Source organism: Corvus moneduloides, chromosome 1, assembly GCF_009650955.1.
Source record: "Corvus moneduloides isolate bCorMon1 chromosome 1, bCorMon1.pri, whole genome shotgun sequence".
Classification (NCBI taxonomy): domain Eukaryota; kingdom Metazoa; phylum Chordata; class Aves; order Passeriformes; family Corvidae; genus Corvus; species Corvus moneduloides.
The window spans coordinates 40914937-40931769 of NC_045476.1; the positions used below are offsets into that span (position 1 = coordinate 40914937).

The 16833-nt window shown below is 34.9% G+C and overlaps 1 protein-coding gene across 1 annotated transcript in view; it reads right to left on the bottom strand.

Moving 5' to 3' along the window:
• STT3B (STT3 oligosaccharyltransferase complex catalytic subunit B) overlaps positions 1-16833 on the bottom strand; it is a 49923-nt gene that overhangs the window by 11048 nt on the left and 22042 nt on the right. Inside the window, exons 2-8 of the mRNA XM_032107497.1 lie at positions 16252-16360; positions 14221-14508; positions 12461-12526; positions 8789-8888; positions 4239-4337; positions 2568-2714; positions 548-596 (exon numbers count right to left, since the gene is read on the bottom strand). Coding sequence (XP_031963388.1) covers positions 548-596; positions 2568-2714; positions 4239-4337; positions 8789-8888; positions 12461-12526; positions 14221-14508; positions 16252-16360 — 858 coding nt within the window. The remainder of the gene's footprint in view (positions 1-547; positions 597-2567; positions 2715-4238; positions 4338-8788; positions 8889-12460; positions 12527-14220; positions 14509-16251; positions 16361-16833) is intronic.

The window sequence follows — 16833 nt, forward strand, 5'->3', positions numbered from 1 at the left end:
CCCATTTTATTCCTATTCTCTAGGCTGACTAAAGAATCCAACATTTTATTTTTAAAGGTTAACTAAAACAAAAGATTAACAAGATTTTTACCTGTGAAAACACACATTAATAAAACAGAATTTTCAGAGTAGACATCATATGCACAAAACAGATGTTTGAATGTAATATAGAGGCAACATGCAAGATCATATGTGCAACATTTCATAATTTTGTGCGAAGTTGCACAATGACAATAGTCTAAGGCTCTTGGTAATTTTTAAATGTGTACTCAAGTGTTGGCACAGCTTTCAGTTATTTTATGCTGACATACACATACAGAAAAAAACATATCATTATATATTCAAAGACTTGCAAAGAAGCAAGACATTTCATAGATCAGTTAGTGAAATGGTTGTGAAGATCATGAAACAGCAACTACAAATACTTTCTTCAGATAACTGATTCTCCTTGACTGAAATACTAAATGGATTTGGGGATGAGGAGGGTAAGTGGTTATTAGTTTTCAGTAAAATGCTACCGATATCTAAATCTTATATCCTTACTTACCCAGTGTCCCACAGTGAATAAAATCTGCCACTCCAAGGAGCAATATAACCTGAAAAAAAGAAGGGGGAAGAAAAACCTTTTTGCTGCCTAGGTTTTTAAATGCAATAATTTTTCTACTCCCTCAAGTTATAACACAAACCCAGAGAAATTTTCATTGAACTTGTAAAATATTTGAACCATACCTACTGCATTAGGCAGGCTATAAAATCTACCAACCATGAAGCAAGCTAGTTTAAAACACACTTACAGGATCACATTGTACTTGTTAAGTACAATCTGAGTATCAAGACACGCACACTTCCAAAAGTCAAAGCAATGCAATATTAAATATTTCTCAAAGAATATGACAGATAGCAAACTATACTCTGTGAAGGAGTACGAGAAAAAGAAAACATAATTGATAAGAAAGTATTTCATTTTTCTGAAATGTCAGAGCAGGAAACTGGGAACACTCTATAGCCAAAACACAAACACTAAATGAAACGATGGTTTTCTTTTATTTCTCTCCTGGTGAATCTACATGTGGCATGGAATATAAAAGCTGCTATTAGACACGCTGAAAAGCTTTACATACTATTTTATAAAACAAGGCTTTTAGGTAACTTGAATATGATAAGATGAAAAGAACCAGCATAATTATTAGATGAAAGATAAAAATTATTACTAGAAGTTATTAGATGATTCTTAAATTTTTATTTCCACTTTCCTTGCAACTGTTTCAGCTCCTCCTGAAGACAGATACAGACAAGGTGAAGTAAGAGAAGGTTAAATCCTTTTATTATTACCCAAGGTTTTGTGCATGACTCAGTAAGTCTTCCATCTATCTTACATTCAAAATTAGTATAATCTGACTGAAGGGTTTAGTTTAGTGTCTAATTTAGACATTTAAATATTGTGGTTAATGTTCTAGTACAAGACATATTTTTCCCTTCAGTCCTCAGATGAAAAGCTTGCTCCCAATCCACTGCATGCACATGGAGAAGGAGCTGTCAGCACACAGGGAACTACTAGTTATGATCTTCTCTGGATGTAGACACCATTCACCTGAGGGTGCTGGAAGAGTTGGCCAACATGAGAGCTACCCACCATTGTCACCTGGGTGATAAGGGTGCCTGATGCCTGGGAATTGGCTACTGCTGCACCTCTAGGCAAGGCAGGAAGTTATATGCAGGAAGCTGCAGGCCAGTAACCTGAGCTGCTGAAAAGACCATGGAGCACAGCCTCCTGAAATATATTGATAAATGTTTTTCTGATCCATTTTCCTCATTTCTCATTTATTGCTGCAGGAGAATGGACACGACAAATGGTCCATTATTTGACTGGTTGAAAACTGGCTGTCCTGACAAGCTCAAGGTAGTACACAGTGGATCAGGGTCCAGCTGGTGGCTCATAGAAAGTAAAAATATCCCAGAGGCCAAAAGGAACTGTGCTATATTGAAAAGAGTGGCTGACATCCCCTGTGGCAGGCAGGACTTCAGTCCAAAATCTGAACCCCATTCTTCCAGATGCTGCACCTGCGATACAGGGTCCAGATGTGGGCACCCTCTTCTGCAGGAGGATTATTAAGAAAATCGAGAGAGATCAGAGTGCTGTGAGGTGATCAGGAGCCCAATTTGCACAGCCTATCAGAAGCTCAGGGAACGAGGCCTGCTCCAGCTGATGAAGCAGGGATACCGATCAGTGAATTCAGAAGATGAAATCGACACTTCCTAGGAACTGCAACAGAATACATATTTGGCTGCATGCTGAGATTAGAAGCCAATTTTTGTTTTGATATGCCAGTCTGAAAACTTTGCTAAGGACCTGCTCATATGCATGGAAAAGCAAATCAAACCATCATGTTTTAGAAGACTTTGAACAGAGCTGCTAAGAATTCTTCTGGAATAATGGTATCGTAAGTAACAAAAATAAAACTGCTATTAAATAGTCTAAAACGTTAAAACAACTACTTTAAGCGAAACCAAATGTTGATCATCTGGCTTACATGCTCTAAAGGTAAATGAGTTTCACATTTATTTACCTGTGTATGTCAAATAGATGACACTCAGGAATACAGTACCAGCAGCTAATGAGACACCCAAGAAGAACAATGTCTGAAATTCTTGCTTTGTTAATCTGTCTCTCAGATACTGCAAAAACGCATAAGCCTGCAGCAGTGCAAAAACACCTATGGAAAGAGAAAAGTTCTTGTTTAAATGCTCAAAAGCAGTAACAGCTGTTAAAGCAATCAGCATATTTGCCTATGTTTGAACTGGAAAACTAAAAATAAGGTACACCCTAACATCTAGAAACTAGTATAACATCACTTTCTGACAAATAACCTTTAATACATAATACAGGGATGACACTTTCTTGCATAAACACAAGCTTCCAATGAGAGAAAATATTCTAAAGGAGAAAATCACCTGAAAACCAGATTGCATTGATTATGACAAAAATACAGGTTAACATACCTAGCTAGATGTGGTGAAAAATTAAGAGATTGAGTTGAGGCAACACACAATGCTAATATAGAAATACATGGAAACTAAGCTACTGAACAACACAGGAGGACTTAATGAAAGAAAAAACCAAACCAACAAGTATTAAGTCAACTGAATTATATAAAGTTAGTGTTGAAACATCAGAATTCACTGGTGAAGCACCTGACACCCTCAAAAAAGCTGTTCAGAGTTTAACATTACACCCAGAACTTGGACATGGTATTTCAGTTATTATTCATTTCAAGACATATAATAAGATCAATTCACTGATGAATCCTTTCAAAAGTGAAAATTCAATGCTAGCTGGCAGAGAAATAAAACAAAACAAGTGTATGGTCTTTCTTCAAATTAACAAAGAATTCAAGGTACACAATGAAATCCACTAGTTTTGAACTCCTAGAGAAAGACAAAAATTCTATTCACTAAATAAATGTAAAATTCTTCAGAATCCAAATAAGGCTTGGTAATTTTTTTCTTTTTCCATTATGTTAATTCAGTTTGTTGGAAAGAAGTCTCCATTTTGAAAGTATTTTTGTGTTAAATTTTAATGATGGTCTCATCACTGTCTCAAATACATTTCGGTAAGTGACTAAAAGTAAGAAAAAACCTGGGGAAGGTAACAAACTGAACTATATCACACAGACAGTGCATGCAATTAAACTCAGTGTTAGCAGAGGTTACTGCTTCAAGAAATCAAGATGTCTGACTGCCAACAACTACTGAAAAATCAATTTAAAGTAATCAAAAAATCCCAAACAAGACTGAAATCAGTTATTTAAAAACCACCCTCCTGATTAGTAATTTAAGTAGTTTAATCTGCTTTGAAAAATTACAGAAGACTATCAACTCTAAAACCAAATTGCTCACTAAAAGCTCTGTTACCAATAAGGAATGTTTCAATTGTACAATGCTTGATGGCAACATTGTATTGCAAACCAGCAGAGATTATCCATGTGTAAAGTAAGTGCCTGTCAGAATGCTAACTGATCCAGTCTTACGGAAGCATTTTACCACCATTAGCTCACACAAAAAGAGGATAATGTGTCAATTGGAAAGAAAACTTCCCTACAGACACTAAATTGTACCTCTTTCTTTAACAATTTGCTTTGTTAGCCTGTGTTCTTTTTAACACAAGGAAACAAAGCCGCAAGTTTGAGGTTTTCCTGTGTTAAAGCAGGCTGTTGGATGCAGAAGTTTAATTTTCTTACCTGCAGCTGCCATGTGTTCACTTGTTCTAATTGGCTGAAATCCCACAAAAGGTATCTGCATCGATAATATTAACCCCACAATGTAGAAAGTGCTATATGCTAGGAAAGAAATATGTGAGGAGAGGGGAAGAAAAAGATGGGAACAAAATTAATACAAGTTTGAAAAAGCATTGGCTCCACAGCAAAGTCCATCTTCTCCCCTAACTGCAGTGACACCGAAACAGAACTGTACTATGCTAAATATTTCAGCCATTCTAATTACTTTTTTTCTTCTTTGACTAGAATAAAGCTGTCTATTGCATCCAATCTTAGTGGATGTAGCAGACTATTGTTCTTTCTAATTGCACTGTTTTCTCTCCTCCTAGGAAAAGAAGCCATTTACCTAAGATTCTCCAGCTTGAAAAAAATTTTCTCTTCCCATGTTGTTTTTGAGAGTCATGGATGTGTAAAGAGCTCTCAAATAACAAGTGACAAGGGAAGCTTTCTTCATGAGGAGAAATTGAAGGGACCAGACCTCAAAAAAGCAAAACATTTAAGAGTCTACTACTTATTTAGAAAATGCAAACAGGCACTGTTGTTCTTTTTTTAACAAGAGCAGAGGGAATGCAAGAAGCTGAACAGCAATAGAAAAAGCAATTAATACTAAGCATATCTATTGATAGATCTGTATCAACTCTGGGGATTTATAATCCCCCCAGAAAACAGAGGTCAAGAGCATAATTAATATTAACATTAGTATTAATAACATGAATTCTTATTGCATATGCATTAACATTCATATACATTATTTTGAAAGAGGTTTCGGCCCTCAATATTACAGCGCGAAGAAGAGATGGGAGGGGAAGATAGAAATACTAAATCTGCAAAGCCATAAGGCTGATTACATTTGAAGTAATCAGCCAACTTCAAGTCAAAATGAAGTTCCTCAGTGGCAAACAGCAATAATCCACATTTCAGATTTCTAAGGCTATAGCCTGGATCTTATGACGACATCCCTGTTCTCCTATAATCCCTTACTAATCTCCACGAGATCAGTTCTGGGGGGTGCATCATTGAGCAGTGGTGTCATTTCCACAGCACCTGTGTGGTCTCGCTGAGGGATTATGCTCCCAGGGTACTGCCTGAGTTCCACACCAGTCAGAAGTGACAGGGATGGTATTTCCAGGCACTCGGTTTATTATTTCAAGCACCTGTATTGCACAGCTTGGCCTAGCTACTGATCTATGCCCTCTTAAGTCACTGAAATACATTTTTCCTGAAGGAAGCTCAATTTTTGAAGAATTCACTACAACATAAATCATTTACTGTACCAAGCAACTGTTACAACACTGCCATCCTGTGGAAGTTCAATGATTGGCATAAATCACTACATTTCACATTTGTTAGACCACTGTAAATCATCATTTTTAACTGCTACACTTGCGATGTGCACTGCCCACCCCCACCCCAATCCTTTACTCCCACTTCTTTCAAAAAGCTACATATTGCCTGGTACTAAAAAGATTAAAAAAAAAAGGCAATTTACACAACACTACAATTTTCCCAGGAACTTAGAAACATCAGGGTGATATATCACCACAAACTTTCACGCTCCTTTATATTCTACAGTTTGCATAGTCTTTGCAAAAACAAGAAGTCATTTTGATTCCTGCATGTTGTTCTTATTGTTTTAACTTTGACCAAGTCCAGAACAAAAACATTCTGACCTACTGTGGACATAGTCATTTTACAAAGAATTTAATTTGCTATACACCACACAAACATAGGAAGGACCTACTGAAAAGCTTCTCCAGAGAAGAGAATAATTTCAATTATGGCCACATAATTTCAATTGATGGATTACAATCACCAGAAATAAACCTCAATCTGAAATTTTAGAATACTGAAGTAGTTGATATAAATATATGCCTGTTCACCATTTGAATGATAAAACCCAAGACATAGAACAAGCAATTATTGAAATTAAGTTTTAAATTCTGGAAGATCCTCAAGTGTTTTATTAAATATTCTGATAATTATACTGAACCTGAAAAAAATGTATGAAAAAAAAATTGAAGTGTGCAATCATGACAAATCTATACCCTTCCAAGTGTAAAATCATATGGGAAACTAAAGAGACTACAAGTACAATAATAGAAAATAATATCAATGGTTGCTGTATCTGAATAGAGGTTATTCCCCTCTCTGCTAATACACTGGAATTGTAAGCACTTGTTCATAATGATTAAACTAGAGGATCTGAATGAAAGGCACTGGCCATTGTCAAGATGAAAAAATAAAAGCACAGCTTGAGCTTTCAAATATAAGTAGCATCATCACTACTGATGCCAAATGGGTCAGAAGCTATCTGGCTGATAGTCATCTGCCTTCCAGTTCTAAAATATTTTAAAATTGGCAAAACCTTCACATTCTGGAAATTTTTACTCATTACATGATTCTGAATTACACTCCCAGATATATCAATCACGTCCCATTAACCTTCTCCTTGGTATATGAACACCCATATAAAAAATATATACCAGGAAACCACTACTATTTTTAAAAATTTGCTTCTGCCAAATACTGTTCTATACATTTATGTTACGTTGGATCAAACTTAACACAGCCTTTATAAAATGGCTCATGCTAGCTTAAAATAAATTTAAGCCACTGATCTTGAGATTAAAACACCCAAAATTCTCCATAATAGTAAAAAGAATATAGGTTTTACTAGCTATTGTCAGCTGACAATATTTTTCAAAAGTTTTAGCTGCACATGGGTGGATTTTTAAGAATTATGAGACTGCTGCAGGCACAGTAGCAACTGCATCTCACAGAAACTCCCCAAATATCTTATTTTCCCTGTTGCAAGGAGCTTTTGTAAACTCTTCTCCCTATCTGAATAGTTTGGAGGTGAAGCACACTTGAAGTCCCCCTCAGAAGTGCTTGAACATTCTTACCTGTGTTACAAAAACATCCTGTTAAACAAACCTAGAAATGACATAGTAATGTGAGAGGTACAGACTTCTCTAGGGCTTCCCATGAAAACTTAAATTAAGACAGCAGTTGCAATGAAACAGCAGAGCAGTTATCACATTTTCATTCTGACAACTCCATGGCAGCACATATCCCTCACTGCTCAAGGGCAATAACATCTCAAAACACTGTAGCTATTTGCAAAACAAACATCTGCCAAACCCTTTAATTCCTATGAACGTGCAATACTATTTTCTCCACATGAGTACAAAGACAAGTTCATTGAAAGCTGAAGAAGCAAGAGCACTTAGTCTGTTTCTGGCTACCACACTGCTTCAGGATTTTTTAAGTAGCTGATTTAATTTTCTCTTGCCTAATTCATAGAAATCAGAAAATGAAAATATTCAATAAAACAATTTTAAAAGCAAAACAAGATAAATTACTTTCCCCTTAAGTGAGGAAGAAGTAGTTAATGAAGAAGTTAAGTAATACTAACATTAAAAATTAAAGATGGGTTAGGGCTTTTTCTTTCTCTCTTTTTTTTTAATTTTAATAAATTTCCAATTCTCAATTCTCAGAATAACAAAGTATGGAAGCAATATTTATAGTTTTGATTAAAAAAATTCAAAACTTAACTAGAGTAAATTTAGCAATTATTGTGGTATATAATGGTTCACACATAGGTACATGAAGTAATTTCTCTAGCAGGCACTAAAAAAAACATTAAAATAATTAAGAATACACAGATAAAACAGTATTGAAATGAGTAATGAAAATATATTTACAAATAAGAAACGCCTTGTGATTGTGCTTCAGCTTACATTATGTTCTTCAACTACCTATTGCAAAGGCTTCACATTAAAAACGTTCCAGCTAACTTGCAAATTTCTGAATACCTGAACTGCTTACCAATTATTTCATTCACACACCTACATCATGGCTTACTGATTTTATTGGTAAAGTGTCTGTAAAAACAGATTACAGAGTATTTAAATGTAAGAAAATCAATTTAAAAGTTAGGCTCCTAGGATCCCTATTCACACATTCCTGAAACTGAAAGGAAGGCCGACCAATTAATCCAGTAAAATTTTAAGGATTCCCAAGGAGTGGACAGACTCTTACTGTGCACGCCTTGTCTCAGTGATCTAAAACTTACATGGCTACTTAAAATTTCCTATGTCTTTTACTGTATGTTTACATAATATCTGCTGTACAACTTTTAAAATTACCAATTGTTTTACATACCTGGAAAAACCAAAAATATAAAACATTACTAAAGGCACACATGTAATACATATTTAAAAGATATTAACAGGGTTCTTTTACATCAAACCACCCATTTTTCTTTCCCACACACTAGAAAGGAGAAAATTAATTAGCAGCTACCATATATGAAATTTTGGAAGTGTGAGTATGTTTCAACTCCTTATTTCCATGTTGTAGAAAATAACTGACTATACTCAGTAACCAAATTAAGACAGATAAATCTGATATGCAATTACTTAACACTCACTTGATACAAAACACATCACTACAATAATTTCGTATCTCATGTTTAAGTATTTGAGAATGAATTTGCAATGAACAGAACTTACCAATGTAGACCCTCCTGCTGTATCTCTGCATCAGCAACAGAACAAACACATGCAGTGGAATAAGGTTGATGATGAAAACATAACCACCCCATGCAGAGACCTACAACAAATAGAACAGGAAATTAGATCTGAAAATATCTGCAAATTCTTACAACAGCCAATGCTGGATTTAGACAACTTGATGGTCTAGCAAGAAAACACAAAGCCCATCTACATGAGCAGTCAAAACTACTACTACTACCACCAAAATCCTTCTCAATATATATTATAAAAGAAAAACAAACCACAACAAAATGCACATATCAAAAGTGTTTGAAATGGGCTGATGGATTTCCTAGGCTACCCTTCCTGGATCTCCTCCTTCCATGCTAATCTGGTCATACTGGCAAACAAGAATGTGATGCTGGAGGCTTTTCCCAATAGTGAAGGCTGCAACACAAGGCAGCAGTAGGATCTGTAGGACCGTGACTTGGACTTTGATGATCTTCGTGGGTCTCTTCCATCTCAGGATATTCTGTGATCTCATGTAGGATCCAAAACTTAGTATTTTGACAAACTTAGCACCATGCTCTGCACTTTTTGCTGGAGACAGGGAATACTATTTCCAGGCAGAGAGGAGAAAGGGCGCAAGGTACACCTCCAGGAGCAGAACTCCGGGACCAGAACAGCCAGCGCAGGTTGCAATGTAAGGAAACAAACAAAAGGAAGGGTATGGAGGCACATGAAAGCAGGACTGAGCACTGTGGAATGATATACAACAATATTATAGATATTGCAAACCTGTGGCAACGAGCCGTTGAGAAGGACTGTTATGGTATACTTAGAACTGAAACACTACAAATGTTATTAACAGATCACTGATTGCTGTTTTAGGTAAGGATTTAGTGAGCTATCATTACAATGTGTTATTTAAATTTCAAACATATTTAGAAGGGCTCATTTTGACTAGACAATCTGTATTTTAACATGTCCTCTTGTCAAATTACAGTCTAGACTTCTCCCATGTGCACCATGCCTACCCCAGATCTTCATTTTTAGCGTGCAGTAGCTAATGTGGTTTTCACTTTAACTGCACTTTAGGGTTTAGATTCATGTAGATATTTTTGAAGCCCTAGAATCCAAAAAGAAACCCAAATTACTATGTTCTATAGAACAGATTCTAAAAAAAGCATGAGGCCAAGTATTATGTCTTTTGACACTAATACTACAAAACCCAGCATTTCAAAATTTGACGTGAGCAATTCAGACAATGTGGAACAAGTAGAATAAAATAATCTAAGTTTTCCAGTAACTCATTTCAGATTATCAAAATCATATTACCTAATTACTAGTATGGAGTATCATGGTTTACACAAGCAAGTTTATTTAATGGAAGCAAACACCGTGTGAAGACAAGTAAGATAGAATAGAGTTCAAACATGTAGTTAGAACACGGTCACATCTAGGGAAAGGTTTGAATGAAGCGGGTCACAAACAGTTTACATGGACCAGAGACCTGCATCCCTAACTATCAAAATATGAAACCAAATCTAAGGTCTGAAAATTATACTAAAGATGCACTTTGGAACTTTTCAAACAAGACTGAGGCATTCTCGTAGATTGGCAAAAAGAGTGGAGACACGCTATTACTCCTACAGGATTGCTTCAATTTGAAACTTCCTTTTATTTTACCTCCTTGTCATAAAAAGCTGTATGAAGCAGAAGCTGATGAAGTAAGATAAAGGCTAAAAATATAATCCAAGGAAAAAACAACGTTCTCTATATTGAATGCAATGAAGGCTACGAGTCAAATTACCACAGTGATTTAGGCATATATTATAAAGCAGATTTAGTTATCAAGAAAGATTTGTCAGTTCACGCAATATCCATTTGCCTTTCAAGAAGCTGTTCCCCAAACTTCCCATTTAAGGACTGACTCCTACTACCTCAAAATTGTGATTTAACTTCCAGCTTACACTGAAAATGACTAATTCCATCCGAGAAAGATGAATTATTACAATGTAACAAATAGTACAATTATCCTTTGTCCTAAAAATTTACCTAAGTAAAATACCTAGATGGGCAACTCAACAAAATTCTTTCCCTATATTGTATTTCCCTTTTGGAAAGCCATCATCTATGTGGGATGAAGTAGATACAAGGAATAAAATTCTATCATCTAATCACTGAGATTTGAAGCTAAGCTACAGACAAATCTGAAATTTTCATGAGCTGATAGCACTTGAAAGGAAAAAACCAGCCCCCCCCCCCATTTAAAGTCAAGCACTGATTGCCATGATGACATTGATTCATAAGTTCTGATACCATACATACACTAGATCACATACTCTCATACAATCCCACACACCAAGATAGTAAGAACTTGTTATTGTGTGATTTTTCAGCAGTAAAATTGTGGAAGTATTTAATTTGTTATCTGTATGTTTATGAAGGCACCTTTAGAGAATCTTACTAATAAATTGGCACAATATAAAAAAATACTCTGGTACATAAATATAACAATTCAAAGACTTGCAGCTTTTGTGCACTTAAATATGTACCAAAGCTACAGGACCTTTTCACTACAATACTATATAAACCACAATGCTGTGTATAAAGAAGTGGCTCTCTATTTAGCAATGTGGCAAAAGGAGGAGAAATGGAATGAAATAAATATACTCTTGAAAAGAAATAGCTATCCTAGCCTCTTTGGTGACAACCAAAGGGCTATTATTTCCTGTATTAACTGCAAAAGTCTCCCAGGAAACCAAACGGACATTAAAGCTAGAGGAAAATTAGACAACAACCAGACAACCTTTGAATTAACCTTGTACTTTAAGGCACATAAACCAATCCAGAAGTTCCTTGTTCTTGCAAACCTAGTTACCTGATGGTAGGAAAGCAGTATTTGAGACCTCAGTCTTAACTGTCACCAAGCAATTAGCCTGGCTGTCTCACCACTGGCTATTTCAAGGATAATTTATTTTTCATACAGTCACAAAAAGTTTACTGGGGAAAAAAAAAAGATGTTTGATTCAAAGAGGAAAATTCTTCAAGTCTAAGGTTTCAGAAGACAGAGGAGGGGGAAAACCAATTCCCTTCATTTTTCTCCTAGTTTTATCTCCTCAATTTTACTGCTGTTTTCCCCCTCTGTTAGCCCTTAGGAAAATCTCTGCAATAGCCTCCATTTTCACAGATGAAGAATGAAAATTTATGATCATTTATTATGACACTGTAATCATTCATCAGTTCTGGTGGTAAGCTTTACTTTATGGCATAATTATACCCATAGAAATAGCTTTCAAAGTTATAAAAATGTAGTATGATTATTATTGCATTATAGTAATGACACACAGACACAAATATCAAAATTATACCTTAATTTATCTGTACCAAAATAAAAATCCAACTGAATCAGAGCACCTATTCACAGTATGAAAAAAAACTTGTAAGTAAAGCTACTATATTTCAAATTTTTTTCAAAAATTGTTTTAATCATGTTTAGTTAAATACTTGACACTTACATGTTATGTTGTTTGGTCATATATTTAAGGTTTTAATAACAATATGAAGCAGTAATTTTATATTATGGCTCCAACAAAGATTAAAATATCCTTCTTCTCTTCATCAACACATGGATTATGTAAGTCCTACTCAAATAGTTCAGCTATTATATATATATAAAAGCCTTACCATGTAAAAGTAGGATAGACAGCAGCAGATTGTCCAAAAGACTGACCCAGTTTTCACAGACTTCACCTGGAAAAATAACCGAGTATTATGAATGACAAATCCTGGACAATATTCAAAAGTTTCATTCCAAAACAATTGTCAAGAGAACTTCTTTAGCCTGCATCAAGTTATATTTTATGCTTCTGAACTGTTGTCCATAAAATCATAACACAAATGCAATTCTTTCACACACAAAAGTCAGATCTATTTCTCTAGCAAAAGCATAAAACCCAACACTCTGCCTTATGATCTGTTGTAGAAAGGTAGTTGCAATGCCTCTGTGCTACTTTCTCTGAGATATTAGAGCAGTTTACAATGCTAAGTGAAGATCATCCATGCCTTAATTCATCTGCAATTAGAGACAAAGGAGCTATTCTGTAATTTTGAAAAACTCACTTAAGGTTAACGAGAACATCCAGATACTACTAAAGGTTTAGCAGGATCCAGAAATTGCCCCAGGAATATGAATTTGTCTGCAACTGGTGGGGGTGACTGTGGTGAGGAAAAACAGGAATGAAGAACAGACATTAAGAAAAGCTAGGAAGTTGTCTACAAAATGTATTTGATTCCATAAGAGTTCATGCAAACATTATTGCACTCTGCAGTTTAGTTAAACATGAATTCCATGAGAACAGATAACTGCTAGGATATCTCAGTTATTCTGAAGTAACAACATAGGTTGTTTCAATCATTGTTATCAAACACAGTACACCTTTCCAGCTGCAGCTATTCTAAAACCAGATTTTAAAAAACTGCATTTAAGTAACACCAGTCGCTTGGTCATGAAAAAATTGAATTCTCTTCCATTATATTCCTATCAACTATATCCCAAGTTTGAAATATTCTAAAGCTAAAACATTCGTGAATATGCATCTGCTTACGAAAACCAGAACTCTTGGACAAAATTATGGAGAAAGCTGTAGTGACAATGTGCTTATGTGGAGCCACGCTAAATGAAAAGTACAGGCATTCCAGAATACACAAGGGACAGTACCCTACAGTGTCTATGCTGAATTAACAATATAGTTATGCTATTTATGTTATTTCCAAAGTAGGTTCAATAGCCCAGAAAAACTCCAGCTTTCCTAAACTCCTTCATGTAAAACTACGTGACAGATGAAACTCTACACAGATTAAGGAGTGACAGACATGCTGCTTTTGCAAGCAGTCTAATTAAAAGACATAAGACTATTTCTTTAAGCACACAAGTAACACTAATATCTGACTGTAGACAGCTTTGAGTATTTAATTATTAAGTATTTTTTGAGTATTTATATTTTGAGTATTTAATTAAGTCAAAGCCCAGATCCTCCATACAGTCAAAAATTTTTCCAGAAGACAATTCAAAGCACTTCTTTTTCAGTCTACTGCTTTTCATCAGCCATATAAGGAGGCTAAAATTTGATGCACACAATACTAATACCTCAAAACTGAAAAACAATCCCTGTGTTTGTTTTAAATTTATAGACTCATCATCATTTTTATTACCACTATAGGACACACTTCAGTGGAACAGTGCTTTTACACAGCAAACTAAAGAGCATGATTATGGAGTTGTTCAAATCATGTGACTTCTCAGTACTTGCCTAATCTAGAGCCAAGGGGAAGAGCGATGAGAGGGAGGAAAATAAGAATTCAATGGATTCTAAGAAAAATCAGTCATTTGGTTGGAGGAGGAACCAAAAAACCTTTCCAAAGCAAAAGACTCAGCAATTACTTACCCATAAATAGTATGTGAACTGCAGTGCAAAAATAGCTATGCCTTCATTGTCAAACGATCCTGCTACTGATCGGGATATGTAACCTGGAACTATGGCAATAAAACAGGCAGCTAAAAGCCCTGCTCCCTGGTTCCACAGTTCTCTGGTGAGCAGGAAAGTAGAAATAGCTGTAAGGCCGCTAAAAACTGGTGCTAGAAACACACATACATCTCTTATATGGACTGTCACATTAAGCATATTTAAAATCCAATGTATAAGGCCTGCTGTCACCATCAGTCCTGGGTATACCTACATGGAGATAAAAAACGAACCAAAACACTAGGTTATTACAGAAAACTATCATAGTAGGTTTGTTTACAAATAACTTGCAATGAAACAATAATTTTTTAAGCTGATATAAGCAGTGAGTATTAGCATAAGTTAACAGAATTATTTTAGTACTCCTTTAATCATGTTTTGACAGCATCACTGAATACCATAGGCTCTTTTAATTTTATCCAAATGCTAACAATAAAATATAATCTACTTCATAAATGAAAGAGCAGCATACAGATAATATCCCATCTTGCTTGACATTTATCATACAATGAAAAGAATTTGTCATTAAGGTATGGAAGCAGAAACTAAAATTTGCAAGAGAATTTCAAGCCAGCTACGAGTTTAACAAGCCCCAAAAGTCTAATACTTCAAGAAGAAACCCAAAATCTCCCAGCCATTTTCCTTTAAAATATACCATGCCATTCTTTCACTTCTTGGTACCAATAGGGAAACAAAATGTGCATCAACAAGATTTAATTTTTTAAAGCTGAAAAGCTGATGGTCAGTCCATTGAATACTATGTATTTGCAAGACATGTAGACACCTTTGGATATGGAAGATTAAAATAAAGTCCTGTAAAATTAAATTAAGATGTGCTCCAGAAAGGTAGCACAGACTTACACAAATCTATTGAACCCATCATAGAACATTGGAGAACTTCAGAATATTCTTAATAGGATTTCTACCCTCCCACATTTATCAACATTAGAAAAATCAATACATACCAGAAAAATTAAAATGTACTTCACCTGCTGTAGGAACCCAGAGTGTCAACCTGCCTTAGTTTCTTTCAAAAACTAAGAAGGGCATTGTACTAAATTAAATTAACAGATGACTGAATGTTCCCCTGCATATATTTTAATTCTTTTTCGTAAGATGTTTTATTTTGTATAAGACAGGTATGGAAAACATGCACTTACATGTTACATAAAAAAGTCTCCAGCATCCCTAAGATACTAAAAAAAATGGTTATCTAACTGTTACAAAAAACATGTAAATGCCTTTAAGTGTTATATACTATCATTACAAAGCTTTAATGAGCCTTCACACATTAAGAAACACATGGCTGCATTACTTAGTGTTACTAAAGCTATTCCAATGAATGATATTTGCATTCTGATTTGATAACATTGTTTTGTACACCTTTCCTGTCTGGTAGCTTGCATCGATACCAATCTTAACTAGTCCTGATGCTTCATACAGGTGCCACACTGATCTAATTTCACAAGGTCTTCTCCCAGTGAAAGTCCTAACTTTTTTCCCATACATACATGAAGTCTACTCAGCACACATCACTGGATTAAAACTTGTAGCTTAAGAGATTTAGGTAACAATTTTGAAAAAAAATTCATTTTTTAAAAAAATGTTTTTCCTTTACTGATTTTGTATACCAGAATTACAGGAGTCATAATACCCTTATTTGTTACTATTAGAATTTCATATGTAAGGAAGTTCTGTACTTCTTGGTCACAATATGCTACTGGATAAAGACTAAGGCATGTTGACTTAGTTTCTGCAGCTAAAAATTAAAAACATCTCGATATTCCCTCTTCAGCAATTTGAAAATTAAAAGCGTATTTTATTAAGATTCTTTTATCAATGTCAAATTTGTACTGAAAGTTCAAAAAACTTCCTGAAAAGTAATCTTTAAATATTTTTAATTTACTAAATTTATTAAATTTATTTTAATAAATTTATTATTACAATACTTACAGTTCCACCTACTATTCTTCCGAGTGGATACCATGCTCTTTCATCAAACCAATTTAAAAATTCATAAAACCCATGAGATGCAAGATGATGTGTTGATCTATAGTTAAACCTAGAAAGAAACAGCAGAAGGGTAAGATAAAAATCAATAACTTTAGCCTCTCATTTACTATGTAAGTACAATGGTCCTCTCTATATCTGCAGAGTTTTAAAGTAAATTACTAAGTTCTCAGCTACTAACAACTATGTTTTCTTCACTTCTACAGCCAGTGCATATACACAGATGATCGTTTACAGTTTTTGGTGGGTTCTTTTTTGTGTGTGAACATTAAAAGGTTTTCTTTCACTCTGCTAAACACTCTGGCTACTTTAAAATTAACTTTCTAAAACTACTAGTTTTCAAATACAGTCTATCACATCCAGTCAATGCAGGACTCTCACTCTGAGACAAGGACAGCTACACAGTACATTTGCTGCTGCCCTACTTCATGTAAAATGGATGGGTGACTCATGCAATAATAGGCAACAGGAATCAGTCTATTTGTTCACGTTATCAAACTAATAGCCTTCTTTCAATCAGTAAGA